Source organism: Pyrus communis, chromosome 4 (genome assembly GCF_041283825.1).
Source record: "Pyrus communis isolate YQ-2024b chromosome 4, ASM4128382v1, whole genome shotgun sequence".
NCBI classification, from domain to species: Eukaryota; Viridiplantae; Streptophyta; class Magnoliopsida; order Rosales; family Rosaceae; genus Pyrus; species Pyrus communis.
Window position 1 is genome coordinate 1,936,345 of NC_142568.1, and position 23,356 is coordinate 1,959,700.

The window sequence follows — 23,356 nt, forward strand, 5'->3', positions numbered from 1 at the left end:
ACAACATCAACCACAAAGTGGCAACCCCGTACCATCCTCAAACCTCAGGACAAGTGGAGATTAGCAATAGGGAGATCAAGAACATTTTGATGAAGACCGTAAGCCCTACAAGGAAGGATTGGTCACTGAGGTTGAATGATGCACTATGGGCATATAGAACAGCATATAAGACCCCCATTCGCATGAGTCCTTATCGCCTTGTGTTTGGGAAAGCTTGTCATTTGCCAATGGAGCTTGAACACCGTGCATATTGGGCCATCAAGAAGTTCAACTTTGATTACAAGGATGCTGGAATAGCAAGGAAGCTCCAACTTAATGAGTTGGAAGAACTCAGAAATGAAGCATATGAGAATGCCAAAATCTACAAGGAACGGATTAAGCTCTATCATGACAAGGCCATCCTACGGAAGGAGTTTCACCAAGGTATGAAAGTACTGTTGTATGACTCACGTTTGAGACTTTTTCCAGGTAAATTGAAGTCTAGGTGGGTGGGACCATTTAAGGTGCTGCAAACATTTCCCCACGGAGCTGTGGAGATAGAGAACATGAAGAATGGCACCTCTTTTAAAGTCAATGGGCAGCGATTGAAACCATATTTGGAGAAAGTGGAGGAAGAGCAAGTTTATCAAGTTGTAGATTTTCTTGAGTTTACAACACCGTGAACACGCTACCATGTCTTGCCTAGACATTAAATAAAGCGCTTACTAGGAGGCAACCTAGTGTGGTTTGTGTTCTTTCCTCATTTTGTGTTTATGTTGTCACCATTCCATATTCTTTGCCTACTTGCCTTGTGTTAGTTGTGGTTAAGTGTGTTTTTACTTACTAATACGAATGTATATGAGGGCTATGTTTGTAGACAAAGTATTGGGTTGCTATGAAAAAGGGTTTTATGACACGGGACATGTCATAACTTTCGAAGGGGTGTTTATTTGTAAGTTCATGTCGGAGCACAAAGGTAAGCCGCCTCCCCGAATTTCAATTTTCTTTTATACTAATATGTTGTTAATGATTCAGGCATCCACTCTAGAATTTAAACCATTACCGGATCATTTCAAATACCACCCTCCATTCAAAGATCAATTCCATGCCGTTTGATTTGATTAAAAAAAAAAAAAAAAAAAAAAAAAAGATACTAAACATGGAGAAAGATGGAGCTTCACAAAGGTTGTTTACGTGAAGCCCCACTACGAGGCATAGAAGCGGGAGGCATAGAAGCGGGAGGCATTGGAGCGAAAGCCATCGGAGCGGAAGGCATCGGAGCTAGAGCATTCCAGGCCTCAATACTTGGCCAAGCGCTGGATGACCCAGGAAAAAGGTGCCTCTGGAGATAAGCCGCAAGCCTTTGACGGTCACTGTGAATTCGACCCTCAGATTCTTGCAGCTCATCAAGCTTCCTCTTCATGCCCGACGAATAGTTATTTGCAAGCACATGCAAACTTCTATTCTCGTACTTAAGCTGCTGGATCTCTTGCTTAAGACTTTCCACCTCTTCCATCAATGATTCCACCTGACGGGAGCGGGCAAGCAGGCGTTGGCCCATGTTGGACACAGAACTCGCACACTGAACACTAAGTGCGAGGGACTCTTGAACGGCCAACTCATCGGACCGTCCTGACAGCAGCCTACTATCTTTTGGAGTGAGGAGGTTCCTAGCTACTATTGTAGCTGTTGTGGCGTCCTGCATCACGGAGTCTTCACCTGTAAGAAGACCGTTAGAAGATAAGAAAGAAAGGCGCCATACGTTACCTTGACGCGGCGCGCCCGTATCACTGCTAAGGCTCAATTCCAAGCTAAGGTTCGATGGGTTTGCCATTTTTCAAAAGTGTTCAAAGAGAAGGGATGAAGTTAAATTTCAAAGGGCCGGAGTCGATTTTCAAGAATGGGAAATCTTCATAATGTGTTTGTTGGCGGTGATCGATACCTCTATAAAAAGCCAAGGCGACGCGTCCACCGATTCAAAAAGCCGGAATTTCCGGCATAATTTTGGCGACGCTTTCTCGACTTTTCAGAAGACGTGTTCAACTTTGTCAAAAGATTTCTTCTTTTCAGAAAACACGTGGAGGCCATCATCGCAACTACACATCTTTAGCCGACAGGCGCAAAGTCCGACGACGCTTTCTCTGCTTTTCAGAAAACGCGTGCAGCTTTGTCAAAAGGAGCCGCATCCGCACTACTACGTGTCGTTCAGAAAGCAAAGGGGCGCCTGTTCAGAAATTGAAGAGGCGCCTGCTATTTCAAAAAGCCGGATTTGCGGGATCAAAACGTTTGTCGACAATGGTAAAAGAACAGTACCACCACTTGATATTATCTCTATATATGTCGACCTTCGTCTTTTATGGCAAGGAAAACCTGAAGAAAATGCCCAACTCTCCCTCACCTCTGAGGGCGCACTCCCAGCAAAGCCTTTCGAAATACTCAATTCTTTCTTCTTCCCCAAAGATGATACCAGATGCCTGGAGTACAGATGACCCAGGAGGAAACGGTGGATTGAAGTGTGCTGATTCATTCACCGCTTCTTCAAAAGCAAAGGTATCTCATATCATCAAGGTCAAAAGCAAAAGTATCTCATATCATGCTCTTTCCCTGTCTTTTTCTTTGTCCTTGTTCTTACTCGCATGGCAAAGTGAAAGAAGCAATCAGCCGGCACTTGGAGTCAGTCTTCTGTTCTGGAGCCAACTGCCTGGAATCTATTCCTGATTGCTTACCTAACGTTGCTCTCGAGTAGTCATCTTCAACGGTTGATACACTTCCAGAGAAGGGACCACTTCTGCGAAGATTGAACAAAGAAACAGATAAAATGAGGAAGCTCAGACCTTCGGGGAAGACCAAAAGAATCCTGCTGCCCAGTTCAAGAGTAGCACAAAGGAAAATCAACGATGGGCGGAAACCAGTTCAAGAGTAAGCCTGTGGAATCACAAAGATCAATGTCTCAATGCAATTACCAAGGAGAAGATGGAATTTACACTCTATAACCAGATTTGCGTCCCTAAACTCTTCTCTTTGTTAGTTACATTCTGCCATGTTTAGTATGTTTAGTGCTGTTTGTGTGTTTACTTATGTTTTGTGTGAATCTATGCTTAAAACATTGAGGACAATGTTTGATTTAAGTGTGGGGGGGGGGGTAACTAAGTTTGTTGATGCAAATTCGTTGAATTTTATCACCCATAACTTCAAGTGTTGTTCCTTGCTGTTTTAAATGTTTTTAAGTTGTGTTTTAGAATGTTTTGTTTTTTATAACTCCGAAAATCACATAAAAATTTAAAAAAAAAAAAAATGTTTTGAAAAGCCTAAAAAGAGTGTTTTAAGTCGTTTTTGTGTGTTTGTGTCTTAGGGTACCTTCCAACACAATGATAAGGATTTGGTTTGTAATTGCATGACTGTTAAAGAGAGTTATAAACATGGATGAAAGTTTGATTTACTCTTGGTATATGCTTGGTTATGGTTATAATGTATGACTTCACATGCAATCATAAAAAAAATAAAAAAATAAAAAAAAATTTGTGACATGCTTGAATGAAGGAACTCAAACAAACGCTACAACCCTGTGAGACTCGAGCCATTACCTTCTTTGGAGAGTTATTTTCTGTGATTCTTTGTTTTCTAAAGTTGTTGCATGATCTCATTATTCCTTGCTTGGTTGCTACTTAGAATGCAATTGTATCATGATAGAACTAAATGCTAGAACTTATATCCATTTCATTCAAAGCATGACATTGAATTGCATAACATATATCAAGATAAAGTTGTGTAGTTGCCACCATAGCCAAATAGCCTTACTTCCCATATTTCGTATTTGTTGTAAGTTTTAACCCCTTTGAGCCTTGTTTAACCTATGTTCTTTGTTAACCCATGTTATCCTTACCTAGCCTAGAATAGGACCATCCATGCCTTTGTTCTTAAAGCATAGTAAGCATGACGGAAAATGAATTCCTTTTTGATTAATATGTTGCAGAAAATAAGTGTGGGGGAAGGATTATTGATGAGAGTTGTTGTGCCATAGGCACGGCTAAAAAAAAATAAAAAATAAAAAAAAAGAAGAAAAAAAAAATTGAAAAAAAAAATGAAAAAGAAAAGAAAAATAAGAGTTGTTTGAATTTCCCCTATTAGTCTAAAAGTTGTTTTCCGCGCTCTAAAGGGAATTCTAAGTGCCTAATTCAATACTTTGCTCACTATTGCTTTAAGAATGTTTGTTTATCCTTCACCTTTCATTGTTAACCAGTACCCTAGCCCCGTTACACCCCTTTGACTTCTATCTTGATCGTTATGTGTTCAATAATGTGGAGTTTGGATTTGATATGAGCTTATGGAATCACTGGTTCTCATTCTAAGTAGTAGCATTCCATTCATGAGATCATATTCATGTCATTATCGTAAATCCAGAAAATGCTTTCTTTGTTATAACATATGTGAGATACTAGTCTTTCATGTTTACATCAATCTCTCACATATAACTAGTGTAGGGTGTGTAGTCAGAAAATCTGTGTGAAAATAGAGTGCATTCTAGTAAGGAATTGAGTAAATTCTCTAAAGCATGTTACTACATTTGAAATGTGTTTTAATTGCTTAATTGTGAACTAGTATGTGGTGACTATGATTAAGAATGTACTTAAGTGTAAAGATGGCTAAAATCTGTGAGAATAATGATTTTTAACTTGTCATGTGCATTGGAAATCCCTAAGACGGTTGTTGGAAGGTTTAGGTTGTGTTTTACTTGTTTAGTGTCGTTTTGTTTATTTGTTATTATTTTGTTTTGCTCGAGGACTAGCAAAAGCTAAGTGTGGGGGAATTTGATAGGAGCATATTTAGGCGACTTACTTAACTTGTTTTCGTGCATCTATGTTGTTAATTCATAATTGTTTTAGTAGTTTAAGCCATTTTCGTGTGTTTTTAGGTTCATATGGCTAAGGAAGCAAAAAGATGCATTTTGGAGCATTTTGGAGCAAAATTGGGCTTGGAATGGATAGCATATGCTTGGAGCCAAAGTGTTGGACGAATTTGAAAGCCTTGTATGCACTTTGGACATAAAACAAAGGGCCTAGCCCAATCAAACAATCCTTTGAGCCATGCAAAACCTCTAGCCCAATCAACAACCCTTAGCCACATGCATTCACATGCATCACAACCCCAAAACCATCAAGAAACACCATTCACACACACATGCACTTACTCTTTCATCATTGCACCACCATTCACACACACATGCACTTACTCCTTCATCATTACACCACCTTCTCCATCTTTATTCCACATGCATTCATCATAATTCACCCTAGCTACCACCATTCACACACACATGCACTTATTCTTTCATCATTGCACCACCATTCACACACACATGCACTTACTCTTTCATCATTGCACCACCAATTCAACACATGCATTCACACACCAACAACCTAGCTCTTTTTCCATCATTATTTCATCCACATGCACTCTCAATCATAACAACCACATTCACTCTTAAACAATCACCCACATATTCTCCCATTCCCCCTATAAAAACCCATGCATTCATACACAAAAATCTCATCTCATTTTCATACACAAGACACCACAAACACATCCAATCTTCCCCTTTGCCGCAAATCCCCTTCCATTTCTACACAATCTCTTCTTGGCTTCATTCCATTCCATACACTCTCCCATTCGCAGAAACCATTCAACCTTAGCCGCTCCACCTTCATTTACAACACACTTGGAGCACCCACACCGAAGGCAACTCTTAAGGGATTTCGACATCAGTTTTGCTTCAAGGGTTCTTTCTTCTTAATCCTATGTTCACTCATGTTATATATTTTTATGTCAAACCTTTTGTAAACATGAAGTGTAACTAATCTCTCTCTAGGGATTCGATGTAGCCTTGCAAGATTGCCATGTAGTTAATTCAGAATTCTCATTTAATCTATCTATTTCTTGTTTCATTCTCCGTTTTAATTGTGACTTAGTGTGTTGATTTTAATGCTTGATCATCATTTGAATTAACCACAGGTTGTTTAGCCAAGATTAAAGCACACATCATGCATAATCTTGGTGGATATGTGAATGAATGAAGGGAATGTTTTGCAAACATCCTGCCGAGTGTTCCCTTTGGTTTTGTGAAAGTTTCTTGTGCACTATATATTCTTGATTAGGAACCAAAGTTGCACATCACAATTAGGCTCATGATTAGAGACATTTGATCAAATCCACACATCATATGGTTGATCATATCTAAGTGAAACAAACTCAAGAAATAGGTAGATGGATAAGTATAATCTGATTCAACAAGCATGGCCTTGGGTTAGCAATGGTAAAATCGAATCCCTAGCTTCATCTCCATTGGTACTATCTCATTTTATTAGCTGTTGATTCATTCATTTTGTGTTTACTTCATTTCCTTATGCTTTCAAGTTACAACAACAAATCTGCCTACATTGATTAGTTTTATTTCTCTAGTAAAGAGTTCTTGCAAAACAAGTGATTATATAGGTCCAATTAGTCCCTGTGGATTCGACACCCTTACTTGTGCCATTATACTACACATATTCTAGCATGAAGAAGGAAAACAACAATCACTATGCAATGAGTGTGGTGAGTCAATTTATGCACTCACCAAATGTGGATCATATGGCTGCTGTTAGAGCACTTCCATCGTGTGCTCTCCCCTGAGGGACAGGCTCATGAACAGTGGCAGAGAGCCCGAGCAACCAAGTCCAGTGTGTGCTGGCGATGGAGCCCGAACAGGCCCGAGGGAGAAGCCCGGCACGAGTTGCCAGCCCGAGAGCCCGAAGACAACGTGACGTGGGCTGACGTCAGGGTGACGTCATCCATAATATAAAATTAATAAAAATATAAAATATTAATAAAAATAAGTAAAATTAATAAAAAAATTGTAAAATTGTAAAACCCAGGATTTGAACTCAACAGCTCTCGCCGGAATTCGTCACTGAGGTTGATAAACACCCACAAACAAATGGCAAAGATCCTCCTCCACCGCAACTGCCGCCGCACCCCCACACCGCCTTCGCCCCCACGCACTCGCGATCCTCCTCCTTCCATTGGCGCCCCCAGATCACACGATTTGGGATTTGTTTTCTGGGGAAAGAGGAGAGAGTGAGAGTTTGGTTAGGGAACGGGGAAGATCGGGACCGTTTATAGAGGCTGAGGTGGCTGGGATGGTGAAGATGGAGGAAGAGAGGCGGCGGTGGGATGGTGAAGATGGGGGGTTGTGGGGGGGACACGGGTTGAAAAGAAAATGTTTGGGCTTTTGGAATGGTGCCAACGCACCATGTGAAAGAGTAGAAGAAAAAAATAATAATAATAATAATAAAGGTTTTGGATTGGCATCACCATGTCAAAAGAAAAAAATAAAAATAATTTTTAATAGAAAATGGTACAACAAGACCGATTAAAAATCATATCCGAAATTACAAATAAAATTATTTTATATTATTTAAAAAAACTAATATTTTATTGCCTATTCCTAGGGTTATTCAAGTGCAACGGTGGAGATGCAAAAAGTAGTTACTGTTCATTAAGGGTAATTACTATTCACTAGGTGGATTAAATAGTGAATAGCCTGGGGGAGGGTTTCCCACGGGGGAAGTGCTCTTATGCATATCTTGGTGTATTTAAAGTCGGCCCCAGGGAAAGGAATCTTGTATAGAAATTCTGGTCATCTAAAAATTAAGGGGATCACTGATGCTGATTAGGCAGGTGATGTGACTGATAGGCGTTCTATTTCTGGATATTTTATGTTCGTTGGTGGAAATTTGATTACTTGGAGAAGCAAGAAACAGAATGTGGTGTCTAGGTCTTCTGCGGAGGCTGAATTCAGAGGTATGGCGCATGGAGTGTGTGAAGTTCTTTGGTTACGTAAGTTGCTTTAGGGTATTAGTTTCAAACCAAAGGAGGCTATAGAGTTGTATTGTAACAATAAGTCGGCATAAGAAATTGCAGAGAATCTGGTACAACATGACAAAACGGAGCATGTGGAGGTTGATCGACATTTCATTAAGGAAAAGCTCGAGAAAAAGATTGTGTCAATACCATTTGTGAACTCAGAAGAGCATCTTGCGGATATCCTCACTCATGCCGTGTGTAGTAGTGTTTTTGGTGACTCACTTGTCAAGTTAGGCATGTGTGACATCTATGCTCCAACTTGAGGGGAGTGTTGCGTGAGTTGGTTTAGAATAGGAATCTAAATATTGTGTAAATATTAGAGTCATTTATTAGGAATGATATTTCTTATGTCCTTTTTTAGTTTACCTTGAAGAACAAGGATTGCATGTATTATATTCCCAATTATGCAATACTTGAAAATTAAGCCGTAAATTTAATTTTTTTTGTAAAATTATCAGAGAGACGAGTCATACGGCCCACTTCCAACAACACCGATATTGTCCCCAACTTGATAATTACCACCTGCACAATCCGTCATGTGTGGGGTTTTATCACAAAAGGCTTCAATGTTAGTTAGAGTGGAATTAGGATATTTAAACTATTACTTATCTTTAAGTATGGACGATGCGAGATTCAACACACCTCCTCATATGGGACCCAATTAGTGGGTCACATGTGGGAGATCTACACATTGGCAACCACATGGAGCCAAGGGGACTCACCCTACACGCGGGGCCAAGGGATCCACCATCATCGCGTGGGGCCAAGGGGGCCCACCCATCACGTGATTGTACAGTACTGGCTATGATACCATGTAAAATTATCAGAGAGACAGGCCATACGGCCCACTTCCAACAACACCGATATTGTCCCCAACTTGGTAATTATCACCTGCATAATCCGTCAGGTGTGGGGTTTTATCACAAAATGACTCGATGTTAGTTAAAGTGGGGTTATGATGTTTAAACTATTACTTATCTTTAAGTATAGACAATGCAAGATTCAACATGCCCCCTCACGTGGGACCCAATTAGTAGGTCACACGTGGGAGATCCACTCATTGGCAACCACGTGGAGCCAAGGGAACTCACCCTACACGCGGAGCCCAGGGGACTCACCCTACACACAGGGCCAAAGGACACACCATCATCGCGTGGGGCCAAGGGGGCCCACCCATCACGTGGCTGTACAGTATGGGCCTGTTCCCTGGCTCTGATACCATGTAGAATTATCAGAGAGATGGCCATACGGCCCACTTCCAACAACACCGATATTGTCCCCAACTTGGTAATTACCACTTGCACAATCCGTCAGGTGTGGAGTTTTATCACAAAATGCCTCGATGTTAGTTAGAGTGGAGTTAGGATATTTAAACTATTACTTATCTTTAAGTATGGATGACGCGGGATTCAACACGCCCCTTCACGTGGGACCCAATTAGTGGGTCACACGTGGAAGATCCACACATCGGCAACCATGTGGAGCCAAAGGGACCCACCCTACACGTGGGGCCAAGGTATCCACCATCATCGCGTGGGGCCAAAGGGGCCCACCCATCACGTGGTTGTACAATACGGACCCGCTCTCTGGCTCTGATATCATGTAGAATTATCAAAGAGACGGGCCATACGGTCCACTTCCAACAACACCGATATTGTCCCTAACTTGGTAATTATCACTTGCACAATCCATCAGGTGTGGGGTTTTATTACAAAAAGGCATCAATGTTAGTTAGAATGGAGTTAGGATATTTAAACTATTACTTATTTTTAAGTATAGACGATGTGGGATTCAACGCTAATAACAATTCTCTTTAAATTTTGTCATTAATTGATAGGTTTTGGTTTTATATTATTCACTGCTTGCTGGACTGTCCACAATGTCCTACGTCATCTTGGGCCATCGGGTCACAACTTCTTCCATCTAGGAAAGGATTGCATACACCCATGGAATGTCGCTTTGCTGTCTTAGATCAATAATACAAAGTTTTGTGTAAGATCAATGATACAAAGTTTTGTGTAAGTTTCATCAGTTTGTACCTTTATCTTATTGGAAATATTGTATAAATGATATGTGAAATGATTTACTAGTAGAACTATTGACATTTTGTGTGTATTATGTCATTAAATATGTCAACTGGTTGAAGGGGAAAAAAAAAAACCTAAAACGAAAATACGAATGTCAAATGGCCAAACAATTATTGATTTCACTGTGTTCGGGTGAAAGAACTCCAAGAATCATGAAGACTATGTTCGGGTGAAAGATTTCCAAGTCCCACTGAATTGATGTCAAGTTAGTAAGAAGGATAATAACAAAATGTTAGATATGAGGGATTATAAATGCATTATTAGATGAGATACCTTTAAACTTTCAATGTACATATGTATCTTCACTATATCGCTTTGTATAGTACGTAAATGCTAAGGGGACTTTTTCACAGTGAGACTCTTCATAGACTCTCTGCCACCTTACAGTTTAACGTCAATTCATGTGCCAACATTATAAAGTATTGTATAAATAAAAAAAATGGCAAAATGTCCGTGGAAATTCTCCTTAGCATTTTTATGTATATACTACACACTATAGGCCTTCAATGAATTATCAAGGCATAACCCAGCAAAATTACGTCTCTTCTATTTGATTTATGCCCTGCTTCTTATTCTTGTATGCACCATATGAGCATTACAAAACATAGAAGAGAGATACGTAAATGATATTTCACAACTACGGTTACTATAATATTTTCGATTCCACAGAGATGTTTGTTAAGAACCCTGGGATTTTTTTTTTTTTTTTTTACACAACCCAGCAAAATTATGTCCCTTCTATTTGATTTATGCCCTGCTTCTTTTATGTTCTTTTATGCACCATATGAGCATTACAAAGGCATAGAAGAGAGATATGTAAATGATACTTCACAACTATTGTTTCTATAATACAAAGAAAAAAGGATAAAAAAAATTACATGAAAAGAAGGGGGAGATTCTTTTTTTTTTTTTTTTTTTTAAACCTCGACGGTATGAAAGGAGTTTTATCGATATCGAAAAAAATAGTACACCTAGTCAAGGGGGACAGAAACCTAACCCCTTATTACAAGAAAAAAAAAAGGGTTAAAAATACATGAAAGAAAAAGGCACATAAACTAAACAAAAACAACAAAGATACAAGGAAAAGAGAGAGAAAAAGAGGGGGTTGGGGGGGGGGGGACATGAAACCTAACCCCTTTAAAGCAGAACTTAAAGGTCTAAACCTGCAAACCAGAACAAGGAACATCACAAGGTTAAGAAAAAAATAAAACAAGAAAGTGAGACAAACTTGTATGCTGAGGTGTACATTAATTTAAGAAGCGGAAACTAGGAAAGCTAACATAGTCTGAAAAGAAGGGGAGATTTGATATGTTTTATTGAGCATCACTGTGTCTCCAATCTGTTGAGATTGTTAAGGATATCGATCCTCTGCTACATAAGTAATTATTCCTTCTTTAATTAGTTTAATCTTAATTTCACTTTTTCTTCGATTCGAAGATTCTCCGAAGAGCATTAAATTTGAGCTTCACTTTTCAGAATGGTTGACTTGTTGCTTCCTCGTATCTTTTATTTTCTTTCAGCTTTATTGTTCTTCTATCATTATTCAAGCTGGGGATCTTCCAATGCATTGGAAAAAGCCTATGTAAAATGTGTTGGGCTGCATGTGAGACGTATGGGTTTGCATTGGGAGATATTACTTGTTTCTTGTGGTACAAGCTAAGGAACACTAGGCGGATAGGCCGACTGCGTCACCTCACTGCCATCGCCACCGCCAATTTCCAGACATAGAACAAGGCTTCAGTTCGAGTAAAGAAAATGACATGTGGGATAACTATCATAATTTAAACGTCAGTAGAAAGCGGAAGTTATTAACCGGGAGAAGAAAGGATAGGCTGCAGAGCTCTATTTACCCCTTCAATTAGGAATGTTACTCGTAGCCATCACCATGTAAGGTTAAAGTCCAGGGAAAGGTCTGTTCAGGTTGTGGGCAGGTCTCGAATGGTGAGAAGCTCTAGATGTCTTCAATTAAGCAAGGTGAGAAATATTAGAAGGCAAGCCAGAACGTCGAAGAGGAGGAGAATTGGTTGATTGTCTGTGATTCTGAAATTAGTTTGGAACTAGTATTGTATTTTGATTAGTTGAATTTTAGATATGACGTCTAATAAAAAAAATATATGAGATTGGAAATCCTCGCGTATGACAAGACTATATAAATTATAATGCACAAGTACCTCCCTCCCATTGGAGTCTAGAGACCAAATCCAACATAGGTTTTCTCATTTTCATGAAATAACGAAACTACTGGCACACCAAACTTGAAATTATTTAAGAGAAACGAAGGATGAATATTCACATCAAAAGTCCAGATCAACGATTAAAAAGGATCAAATTTGATCTACGATGATATACAGAACTAATTTTTTCGCTTTTAGTTAAATTCTTTTCTCTCAGCAGAGATTTTGCTTCACTAGCCTTGCAAGACCATTTCCGAAAATATTTTGTATTATTTTCGGTTTTCTTATTGCATCTTGATAGTGTTTTGTAAAGATGGTATTTTGCATGCTAGTTTTGGAAAGGATAGAGGTCGCCAAAAATGGTGATGATTGCACAGAATTTAAGAAGGGAATGTCGGTTATTGGAGACTGCTACTGCGGCAGCTCATAGCACACACACTTTTATATATGTAATTGATAGGGTTTTGGGATTGCACAGTCGACAGCCCTTATCTACATTGGAGCTAGCTGACAAAATGCTCACCAACCTGTTCGCACAAAGCTAATCATAGCCCTTCATTGGAGCTTTTAATCTAAGCCTTACACTTGTAAAAAACTATCACTTAACTTAAACTAGCCGTTACATTTCAAAAGAAAATAACCGTTGGCTTTCTTAGTCTAGCTGCTGCAATTTCTTCAAGATCAACTCCAGAAATGGTTTAGCATCCAACACATCACACATACATATATTGATCATTTATCTGATCAGAAAGGAAGTTCTAGACATTGGGTTTGTTGGCACAAGTTTGATCAGATGCTGCAACCATTTTCTCTGTGGTAATCCCAGCATTGCATATGTTGGCTATAGCTCGCGTGTACTTCATTCCGTATGCAGATAAATGTCCACAGTACTTCTCATAAATATTCAACTACATGGAAAGAACTCAAAATCAATTATCTCGGAGATAAGACTTGTTGATTTACTTCAAAAAAATGAACAAAGAAGCACAAGCACTTGCGTGTCGTCTGGATCAATTTGATGTATAGAATTACAGGAGATGAACTTACAAAGTTCTTGAAGCAGTCCCAATTATCTACCACAGGTTGCCCCTGTGGCCTAACATTCAGCAAAACGTTTGAGCTCTTCTTGTGTCCGAACAAAACCTCCCCTAGTTTCGCAATGCGAGCGTCCACGTTTTTCCTATAAGCAATTTCAAGCAGCAGCTGCTCCTGAGCACCCTGTTTCTCTGGAGATCCAGTTGGAGCTCTTTGCAGCTGAAACATATAGGGTTTATAGTTATAAACGAAAAATACAAATTGTCAAAAACATACGAAAAGTTCTATTGCCGGAGAGTTTGGCATGTACTAATCAATACAGATATGTGTGTATACATGAATATTAAACACATTGAAGTTTGGAATTCAGAATAAAAGAAGAGCAGAAACCTTTTGCTGGAGGTAGAGGAGCTTCGTGTCACGTTGGTTAACAGCCCTTGAGATCGAGGGTGAAGAGATATCGCTGGTGGAAGTATGGCTACGATTAGAAAGATCTGCACCCATGTAAGCAAAGAGGAACTCCTGTTTATGACTCATATCTCCGTACTGCATGACATGCGAATTAGTTGTTCTTCTTCGAACCTGTAATTCAATCGACATGTTCACATAGTCATATTATTCTAATTTCACCAACATTAGACATTATTTACATACGAGAAATTTTCTAATTATTACCCTTTCATATTGATTCTCCAAAGTTTCTTTATGCAAATCACTTATGTCACTGCTCTCAAAATGTGAAAATATGGTCCAAAAGTCACCGAAACAACAAAGTAATTAGCATGAGCATTTGATTGAAAATGTATTTAAAACTGACAAAGTAATGTACTCTGTTTAATTAGAATAGCATTTTCATTAAGAAAGGCCCTGCATTACCAATCCTCCATCCAGGAAATGCTATACAAGTCTCCCAAACAAGTATCAAACTCGGCAGGAACTGATAGGTCACCGGGACAATATGTTCCATAACTACTCTCTTCTGCATTCGACGCGGTGGTAGCATAAATATTCAGATTACTTGAAAGGAGGCCCTCAAACATGCTCCCTGCCTCGCAAGCTTCAATGTAAAAAACCTATATATTTTTTTTTTTTCACATAAATGCATCAAAACCTCAAAAAATACATGAAAATCATCAAAGAGTTGAAAACTTCAGTAAGACCGTTACTCGAAAATTCTTACCATGCTTTTGTAACCTTTAGAAGCCTTCTTCTTCTTCAGTACACTTATGAGATCTTTCGCATAAACATAATCGCTAGGCATCCCTGAACACAATATACAGTTCATATGTAACCCGAAGAACAAAATTTACTGAATTTATGGGACTATATAAGATCACTAAATATAATTTTCAAAGTTAATAAAAAAAATTACTAATTACCAAGTAATCCTACAGAACCATGGTCTGCATAATATATGAAAACATGGTCATTCGGCCCACTACTTAGAACCTTGCCACTTCCTCCGGTGAGAGCACTTTTGTCTCCAAGAATAACAGCATAGAGATTGTGTGCGTTAACATGATCTCCTGTATAATCCTGCATTACAAAATAAATAAATAAATAAATACTTACAGGTAACTGAACAATGTTAAACTAACATATTAACCAGCTAGAAATTAAAAATCAGACTCAGAAAATTAGTTACAACCTTGGGAACTCCTTTATAAACATCATGACCATTTGGCTTGTTGATGATGACACCTTTTCGAGGGTTTTCCGGGTTGTACGCGATATCATCGTACATGAAAACGATGATGTTCTCGTCTTTCAGTCCTCCTTTCTTCAGTATCTGGTACGCATGGCATATGTCAGCCTGCATGGAACGACAAAGATTAGCCCTAAATTTTATTACTTTTAACACAATTAACATAAAATGTTACTAATTAATCAAAATTTTGGACAAGCTTAAACCTGGTGCCTGTAGTTGTCGTAACCACTTGATCCTGCAACCAGAACTGCCCATCTTTTTCCCTTATCAGTAGTGGTACGTGGAGAGCCCTTGTTATCTCCATTAATTTCAGGGAAGCAGAAGCTTCCATGAATAGCCAAACTTAACAAAGTAAGAGATAGTAAAACCCCACAACAACCATGATTAGCCATGATCTGCAGATTAACCTTGACTAACCAATACCCAAACTCTCAAGTCAAGTACGAATACATGTTCTTCTAATGAAGGAGTCAATTTATAGATGTCTTACGGTTGAAATGAATGGTTCTGATTAAATCCCCCCGACGTGCTCGAGAAGGAAATGCATGTCTAAAATCTTCTGAGGAATAATTGTTTCAAACTTCATCAACCCACTCAACTCTTCATCATCAACTGTGATCCTAGACGTACGTGGCCCACCGTATCATGGATTAATTCTAACAAATATAATGAAATTCGCCAACCATCATATAGTGTAAAAGATAATGAAAATAGATATAGTTTATTACAGTATAATTTAATGGTATTTCTGTTAGTGTGAATCTGATTTTAGCTGGGTTTTGTTTTAGAATGTTGAACAGAAGCAAGGCAAAACCAGAAGTTGAACCGAAAAGTTTTCTTTCCTTTTCTCTCTTGCAAAAGTATTGCAGAGGAATAATCTTTGTACAGCTCTCACCATGTGCACTCACACTGCTTTACATTTAATTGATGGCCTTAGCTTTAGGACCACACAAAACACTACTTTTAATCTTAGTCATTCATCTACCTAATTACATGGATCAAACACCACATGGCACTCATGGCCTTACATCATTTAACCTTACACTTGGCAGATATGCTCAAGTGAATACACACATTAAAAACTCATCTTATTTCTAATACTTAATCAGCTAGAGACTTATAATTCAACACTCCCTTTTAAGTCTTGAGCTGATTTCACTCCTAGCATGCTCCTAAGATAATTAAACCGATCTTTAGGCAGAGGTTTTGTGAAAATATCAGCAAGTTGCTCATTAGTTGGACAGTACACCAGATCAATGATGCCATCCTTCAGTGCATCCTTGATGAAATGGTATCTTCTGTTAATGTGTTTGGTCTTTTGATGGAACACAGAGTTCTTGGTGATTGCAATTGCTGAGGTGTTGTCACAGTGCACTGGAGTGGCTTCGGTTTGAAATTCTCCAAAGTCTTCAAGAACAAATCTCAACCAAATGGCTTGAGTAGTTGCTTCTGAAGCACTGATGTACTCTGCTTCTGCAGTGGAAAGAGCAACACAATTTTGCTTCACAGATGCCCAAGAGAATACTCCACTGCCAAAGGAGAAAGCATAACCAGAAGTACTTTTACTGTCCTCAATTGATCCACTCCAGTCACTGTCACAGAACCCAATTAACATTGAGTTCTTGCCCTTCACATATTCCAGACCATAATCAAGTGTACCCTTAATGTATCTTAGCACTCTTTTAGCAGTTCCAACATGCTTACTGGTAGGGCAGTGCATAAATCTGGCTAACAGACTGGATGCAAACATAATATCAGGCCTGGTTGCAGTGAGATATAAGAGACTTCCCACCAAACTTCTGTATAATTCTTCACTTGCAGCACCACTTCCATCATCTATGGTTAACTTCTCAGTTGCAACCAATGGAGTAAGCACAGGTTTGCACTCTTTTAGACCAAATTTGTCTAACAAAGAGCTTGCATATTTCTTTTGGTGGATGAAAATGCTTGAAGTGGTCTGAATTATTCCCATTCCAAGAAAATGATGTAGAAGGCCCAGATCAGTCATCTCATACTTTCGTTTCATGTCTTCCTTGAATTCTTCAAGCATTTGTTTGTTGCTCCCAGTATAGATTATGTCATCCACATAGATCGACACAATCAAGATGCCTTCCTCTTCTGTCTTGATGTACAGTGTTGGTTCACTTAAACTTCTTGTGAAACCACATTGTGAGAAATAGGTATCTATTTCTCCATACCAGGGCCGTGGTGCCTGTTTTAGACCATACAAGGCTTTGTGAAGTTTGTATACCATGTCTTCCTCCCCTTTAGCTACAAAACCATCAGGCTGCTCCACATAAACCTCCTCCTCTAGAACACCATTCAGAAAAGCTGATTTGACATCAAGTTGATAGAGTTTCCAACTCTTTTGTGCAGCCAATGCTATAAAAGTTCTGATTGTATCTAAACGGGCAACAGGAGCAAAGGTCTCATTGTAATCTATTCCTGGTTTCTGGGCATATCCCTTTGCAACAAGCCTTGCCTTGTTCTTTTGCACAGTTCCATCCAGGTTGAGCTTGGTTTTAAACACCCATTTTACTCTAATTATAGGCTTGTTACTTGGCCTGTCCACTAACTCCCAGGTTGCATTCTTTTCAATCATGGAGAGCTCATCCTTCATAGCATTCATCCAAGATTCATCCTTAGCTGCATTTTCATATTTCTCTGGTTCTATAATGCACAAATTACATTTAGCAAGTACATCATCCAGCCTTCTCCATTTTAATGGAGTATGATCAAATGCCTGAGTGTCACTCACACCTGCACTTGACTGTGAGTTGATCTGTGTATCATCAATACCACTTGCAGCTTCTTCCAATATACCAGGTGATAAACCACTTGAAACTTGAGTGTCATTTTCTGTATTCTCACTTCTTGATGTATCAACAGAGTCAAACTCATAAGTAGGCAGTGACATATATCTTTCTGTGCTTCTTTCCCATTCCCAAGCTGAGTTTTCATCGAACACAACATCTCTTGACAGAATCAGTCTCTTAGAGATTGGATCAAATACTCTATAGCCTTTCTCACATTTTGCATATCCAACAAAGACTCCTTTTATACTCTTGGGTTAGCTTGTGTCTTAACTCAGATGGAGTATGGACATAACACACTGAGCCAAAAACCTTCAAGTGAGCAATACCTGGTTTCCTTTTGCTGTAAGCTTCAAAAGGGGTTATACTATCCAGTGATTTGGTAGGACATCTGTTTAACAGATAGACAGCAGTATGCACAGCTTCTGCCCACATATAATAAGGCATTCCTTTGTCATGAAGCATAGACTTGGCCATTTCAATAACCGTTCTGTTTTTTCTTTCAACCACTCCATTTTGCTGTGGAGTGTAAGAGAGAGACAATTGCCTTTGGATTCCTTCTGTGTCACAGTATTGCTTGAATTCATTTGATAAGAACTCCCCTCCTCTATCACTCCTTACACATTTTACCTTCATTCCACTTTGCAACTCAGTCATGGCCTTGAATTTCTGAAAACAAGTAAAAGCTTCAGATTTGAATCTAAGAAAATACACACATGTCATCCTGGTTGCATCATCTACAAACAACATGAAGTACTTGTTTCCTCCAGTAGACTCAATTCTCATCGGTCCACACAAATCTACATGAACCACTTCAAGTGCAGCACCAGCTCTTTGTGCTTGACCACTAGGAAACCTTTCTCTGTGTTGCTTACCATATTGACAACCTTCACACACTTTGTCATTCTCATCTAGATATGGTAATCCATGGACCATGTCATTATCCTTCAATTTCTTGATTCCACCAAAGTGTAGGTGGCCTAATCTTCTGTGCCAAGTCAGAGAACAATGAGCAAAACTGGTCTTCAACACAAGTTGCTTCTCAGGCCTTAGAGATAGAGGATAGCACCTGTTTTCTTTCATTTTTACACGGATAATTTGACATTTCAGAGAAGGACCATCAAAAACAGTACACATATGTCCACCAAACACAAGATAATATCCGTGCTCATCCATTTGTCCTACACTTAATAGGTTCTCTTTCAAACCAGGTAGGTACATGACTTCTCGAATGTATTTTCTTCCTCTGTTAGTCTCAATTTCCAGTGATCCCATTCCTGCCACATTAACTAACCCTCATGTTGGCATTTGAACTTTCCCTGCAACATTTGTATTCACATCAACAAAAAGATCAACATTTCCTGTCATATGATTACTGCAGCCACTATCTATGTACCAATCTCCATTAACCTTAGTCTCAGCAACTGCACAATTTGCATAAAACAAGTTCCCTGTTACTTCCATTTGACTTGCACAATTTGCCTTTTGAACAGACTTTCCAACAGTACACTCTCTGGCCCAATGACCAAATCTATCACAGTTATGGCACTTGGATTTCCCCTTATACCTACATTCACCATAATGAAACTTTGAACACACCTTACATTGAGGTTTTACACTCTCTTGACCCATACCCTGTGAGGAAGTATTATTCTGTGCAACATTTGTGTATGATTTTTGCTGAAACTTTGGTTTTGACTCCCATTTCTTCCCCTTTTGATTCCAATTTCTCTGTGGTTTAAAAGTACTAGACTGAGCATAACTTCGATTCTGCCCTTTTGAACTAACAGTAAGAGAAGAAAATGCTCTCTCAGTAGCATCTGAAGAATGCAAATCAAACCTCTGCTCTTGACTCTTCAATATAGCTAATACCTCTTGCAGTTCAACAGATTCTAAACATTTGGTATTTTCTATCACTAAGCATATAGGATCATATATCTTAGTGAGACTGATTAATACCTTCTGTACTAATCTCTCATTTGACATAGTTTCACCAAACGTTTTCATTTGATTTATCAGATCATTTAACCGAGTAAGATACCCAGTCAAGGATTCATCATCACGCATTCTAGTGTATTCGAATTCTCTTCTAAGATTCTGGAGTTTCACAGATCTTACCTGATCCCCACCGTGATATTCGTCATATAACAGATCCCATGCCATTTTTGCTGAGTCTGCGTTTGCGATTCGAGGGAAAATCTGGTCAGAGACTGCGTTTTGAATGATTCCGAGAGCTTTTGCATCTTTCATGAAGATTGCAGCAATTTTCTCATCATCGTCAGCATCAACATCTGTATCTTCATCAGTCTTAGTTTTCTTCTTCTTCGAATCAAAAACCGGAATCCCTTTTTCCACCAGGTTCCACAGTCCATATGACTTGAAAATGGTAACCATTTTGATTCTCCAGAACTCGTAGTTCTCACCGGCGAAGATCGGGGTCCTCACTTCAGCACTCCCAGATCCAGCCATCGTGAGCTTGTGTGAATCCAGAAAGCACGTAGTTATTAGATCACAGATAAGCTCCGGCAAACTTCACCGAGTCCAGATACGGTGATGTTTGAGCTCACAGAAACACGCCCAGATCTAATCGAAACAAGGCTCTGAGGCCATGTTAGTGTGAATCTGATTTTAGCTGGGTTTTGTTTTAGAATGTTGAACAGAAGCAAGGCAAAACCAGAAGTTGAACCGAAAAGTTTTCTTTCGTTTTCTCTCTTGCAAAAGTATTGCAGAGGAATAATCTTTGTACAGCTCTCACCATGTGCACTCACACTGCTTTACATTTAATTGATGGCCTTAGCTTTAGGACCACACAAAACACTACTTTTAATCTTAGTCATTCATCTACCTAATTACATGGATCAAACACCACATGGCACTCATGGCCTTACATCATTTAACCTTACACTTGGCAGATATGCTCAAGTGAATACACACATTAAAAACTCATCTTATTTCTAATACTTAATCAGCTAGAGACTTATAATTCAACAATTTCTCTATATTTTAAATATGAAGTCTATGTTCGATTCTTCAAAATGACAACCTTAGTATTATAGTTTAGTGGTATTCCTCTTCACTTGTAAGTGCATGGTAGGTCATAGGTTTCGGCTCCCTAGAATTCGATACCAAATTATGATTGACTCATCGTATGACTTATCCAAAATTTCAACCCGCAATATTGTTGTATATGAAAAATTTGTCTCCGCTTATAAATGAGAGGTTTTACGTTCGACTTCATAGATTTGGTGAGGTTAACATCAAATTATTTTGACTGACACATATTGTTCTAAAAATCCCCGCCTAGCTAGCGCCTAGGCGGCAGGACACCACCCCAATTAGTCCCTAGGCGTTTAAAAATTAAGAAAGTGTGCCTAGACCTGCTTAGGGGTCCGCCTAGCATGCCTAGCACGCCTAAAACCCGCCTATGTCGAGACTCTCAAGAGACTAGTTGAATACTTGAATGAACACTCATTATATGCTTGTTCCCTATGGTTTCAATATGGTTGTCTAATACTCCATAATCTATATGTCATTTTATTTATCAATTTATGTATGCCATTACAATTATGTGTTTTTTTTGAAGTATAAATAGATACTTATTTATACAATATACCATAAATTTACTTAAATGCGCCTAGTACGCCTAGGCTCCCGCCTAGCAGCTTAGGCACTAGGCCCAATCCACCGCCCGACTAGCGGCTAACGTCTATTAGATCCAATGTAACTTAGCCAAATTTTCCATTCTTAATGTTCAATACAATGTCCTAAGATTGCTTTAAGCTAATTGCCTTAAAGTTTAAGATTTTGGGTTTGGATATTTTATTATGGTATAATTACCACTCAGCGCAAGTCATCTGTACAAGGATCATCCAATAAAATTATAGAAAAACTAATGAAAATAGCTTGAAAACTTTGAGATTTAACTAAAAAGACAAAATAAAGGGTAAATTGAATAGTATCAGGATTGACTTTTTAGTGTAAAAATGTGATTTTTCGTTTAAATGAACAGTATCAGAAGTTTTTCGTTAAAGTTCCCTAAAATTATTGGTCATTCAAAAAGGGGGTGATGGTTTTAGACTATGTATCTTCTATTTTCACATTGGAATTACTAGCTATGACTGATGAATTAAATCATGCAAACTTGGATAAATTTCTTCCATTCAATCGAATACATTGCTGATTATGTAGTGGCATTTCCCACAGAATTGCTGTGTGACACGCATGAAAATTGCTATGTAAAGGACTCCTTTAATTTGATGTGCATAACCACCTTATATGAATGGTGGTTATTCGATTTCAAAATTCTCGCTTTTAATAATATTTGTAGCATCATTCAGTACTGCTTTTTTATGGTATTTTTCTTTATTTGTAAGTAAGAAATCTTATATTCGAATGTCGTGGCTGACGAATTCAATAATAGACTGTCTAGCTTAACTCTTCTATCTTTAGTGTAAATATATTAATGTACTAAAAGAAAATACTTGTATTGAACCAAATTAATGACTCACATAATTATTTGCACGTTGAACATGTAATGTTTATTTTATTTGACCAATAGTGGAGTGGACTTACTTCCGAGGTCATGCACCACAGCTTTCCATATATATGTAGTCTATCAAAAAGTTATATGACCTAATAATTTGTATGGTGCGGCATGTCTATTTTATTTTCCCATCTAGAAGAACAGTTGTGCTAGGAAATAAATGTACAATTTATTTTTCGATACAAGTTATATTTTATTATAAATTAATTTAAAGTTTGGGGATGAAAATTCAAATTTCGGCGGGTGGTCACGTTGGGGTGAGTCAACATCCAAGTTTAAATTGTGATTTATTTTTCTTTTCTTAGAAGACTTCCATTTGTACAAAGGTTAGGATTTTATTTTTTTATTATAAAATAGATTAAAAATGTTTTCTTCTTACTCAACAAAGATTGTATCTCAATAAATTTATGCCTCGGCAGAGACAATAATGCATAACAATGTTAGGCTCTATATTTTAACAGCACAAGCGGGAGCTCATTTACTCTAACCAATGTAGTTACACCTACGTTTGCATATGTACAATACAATTAGGAGTTGGTAGGACATAAACAAGGGATTCCTTATCTATCGAGATGTACAATTAAGAAAGTTGATTAAAATATATATATGCTAAAACAAAAATTAGGCACAAATTAAGTGGGTTGTCAAGTAAACAGAGAGAGTATAGTGAATGGTTGGATGATGACCAAACCCCACTTGTAGAATGAGAGAAGTAAAGGAACTTAAAAACCGGTGGCCATTCTAAAGAAAGAGTATAAAAAAGTGAACTTTTCAAAATTTTGAGACCCAATTGTGAGACCCAAAAGGAGGCACGCACTCTCCATATATTATGGTAATTCCCCTCAACATGCTTTGTGCAAGCATAAAACACCAAATTGAAATCCGTGTTGGTGGCCACAAAGTAACAAGGTAGATGTAGGACTGTAGGAGTAACCTCCAACTCATTAAGTAAATGAGAAATCCAAGCTTCAACACACAACCTAGGAATAGAACGATATTTAGCCTCATAAGAACAGCGAGAAAAGAATCGGTTGTTTTTTAGCTCTCTAAGTTATATGGCTGAGACCAAGAAACATACAAAAATAAATAGTCCAATGATGAGTATCAGAACATCC

General features: G+C 38.4%; 2 protein-coding genes and 1 pseudogene across 2 annotated transcripts; 1 reads left to right on the forward strand and 2 right to left on the reverse strand.

The window, feature by feature from the left end:
- Positions 1–6,595: 6,595 nt before the first annotated feature.
- Positions 6,596–11,996, forward strand: LOC148697278 (uncharacterized; annotated as a pseudogene).
- Positions 11,997–12,521: 525 nt separating this feature from the next.
- On the reverse strand, positions 12,522–15,643 carry LOC137721869 (vacuolar-processing enzyme-like). The gene is made up of 9 exons (XM_068460896.2): positions 15,089–15,643; positions 14,826–14,990; positions 14,557–14,713; positions 14,358–14,440; positions 14,054–14,250; positions 13,853–13,901; positions 13,568–13,759; positions 13,190–13,396; positions 12,522–13,050 (listed from the first exon to the last, which is right to left on the reverse strand). Exons 1-9 carry the CDS (start codon positions 15,275–15,277, stop codon positions 12,901–12,903), a joined length of 1,389 nt encoding a protein of 462 aa, XP_068316997.2. The 5' UTR covers positions 15,278–15,643; the 3' UTR covers positions 12,522–12,900.
- A 3,351-nt stretch (positions 15,644–18,994) lies between these two features.
- On the reverse strand, positions 18,995–20,167 carry LOC148697279 (uncharacterized). The gene has a single exon (XM_088693196.1). It carries the CDS (start codon positions 20,165–20,167, stop codon positions 18,995–18,997), a length of 1,173 nt encoding a protein of 390 aa, XP_088549322.1.
- Between the last annotated feature and the right edge of the window lie 3,189 nt (positions 20,168–23,356).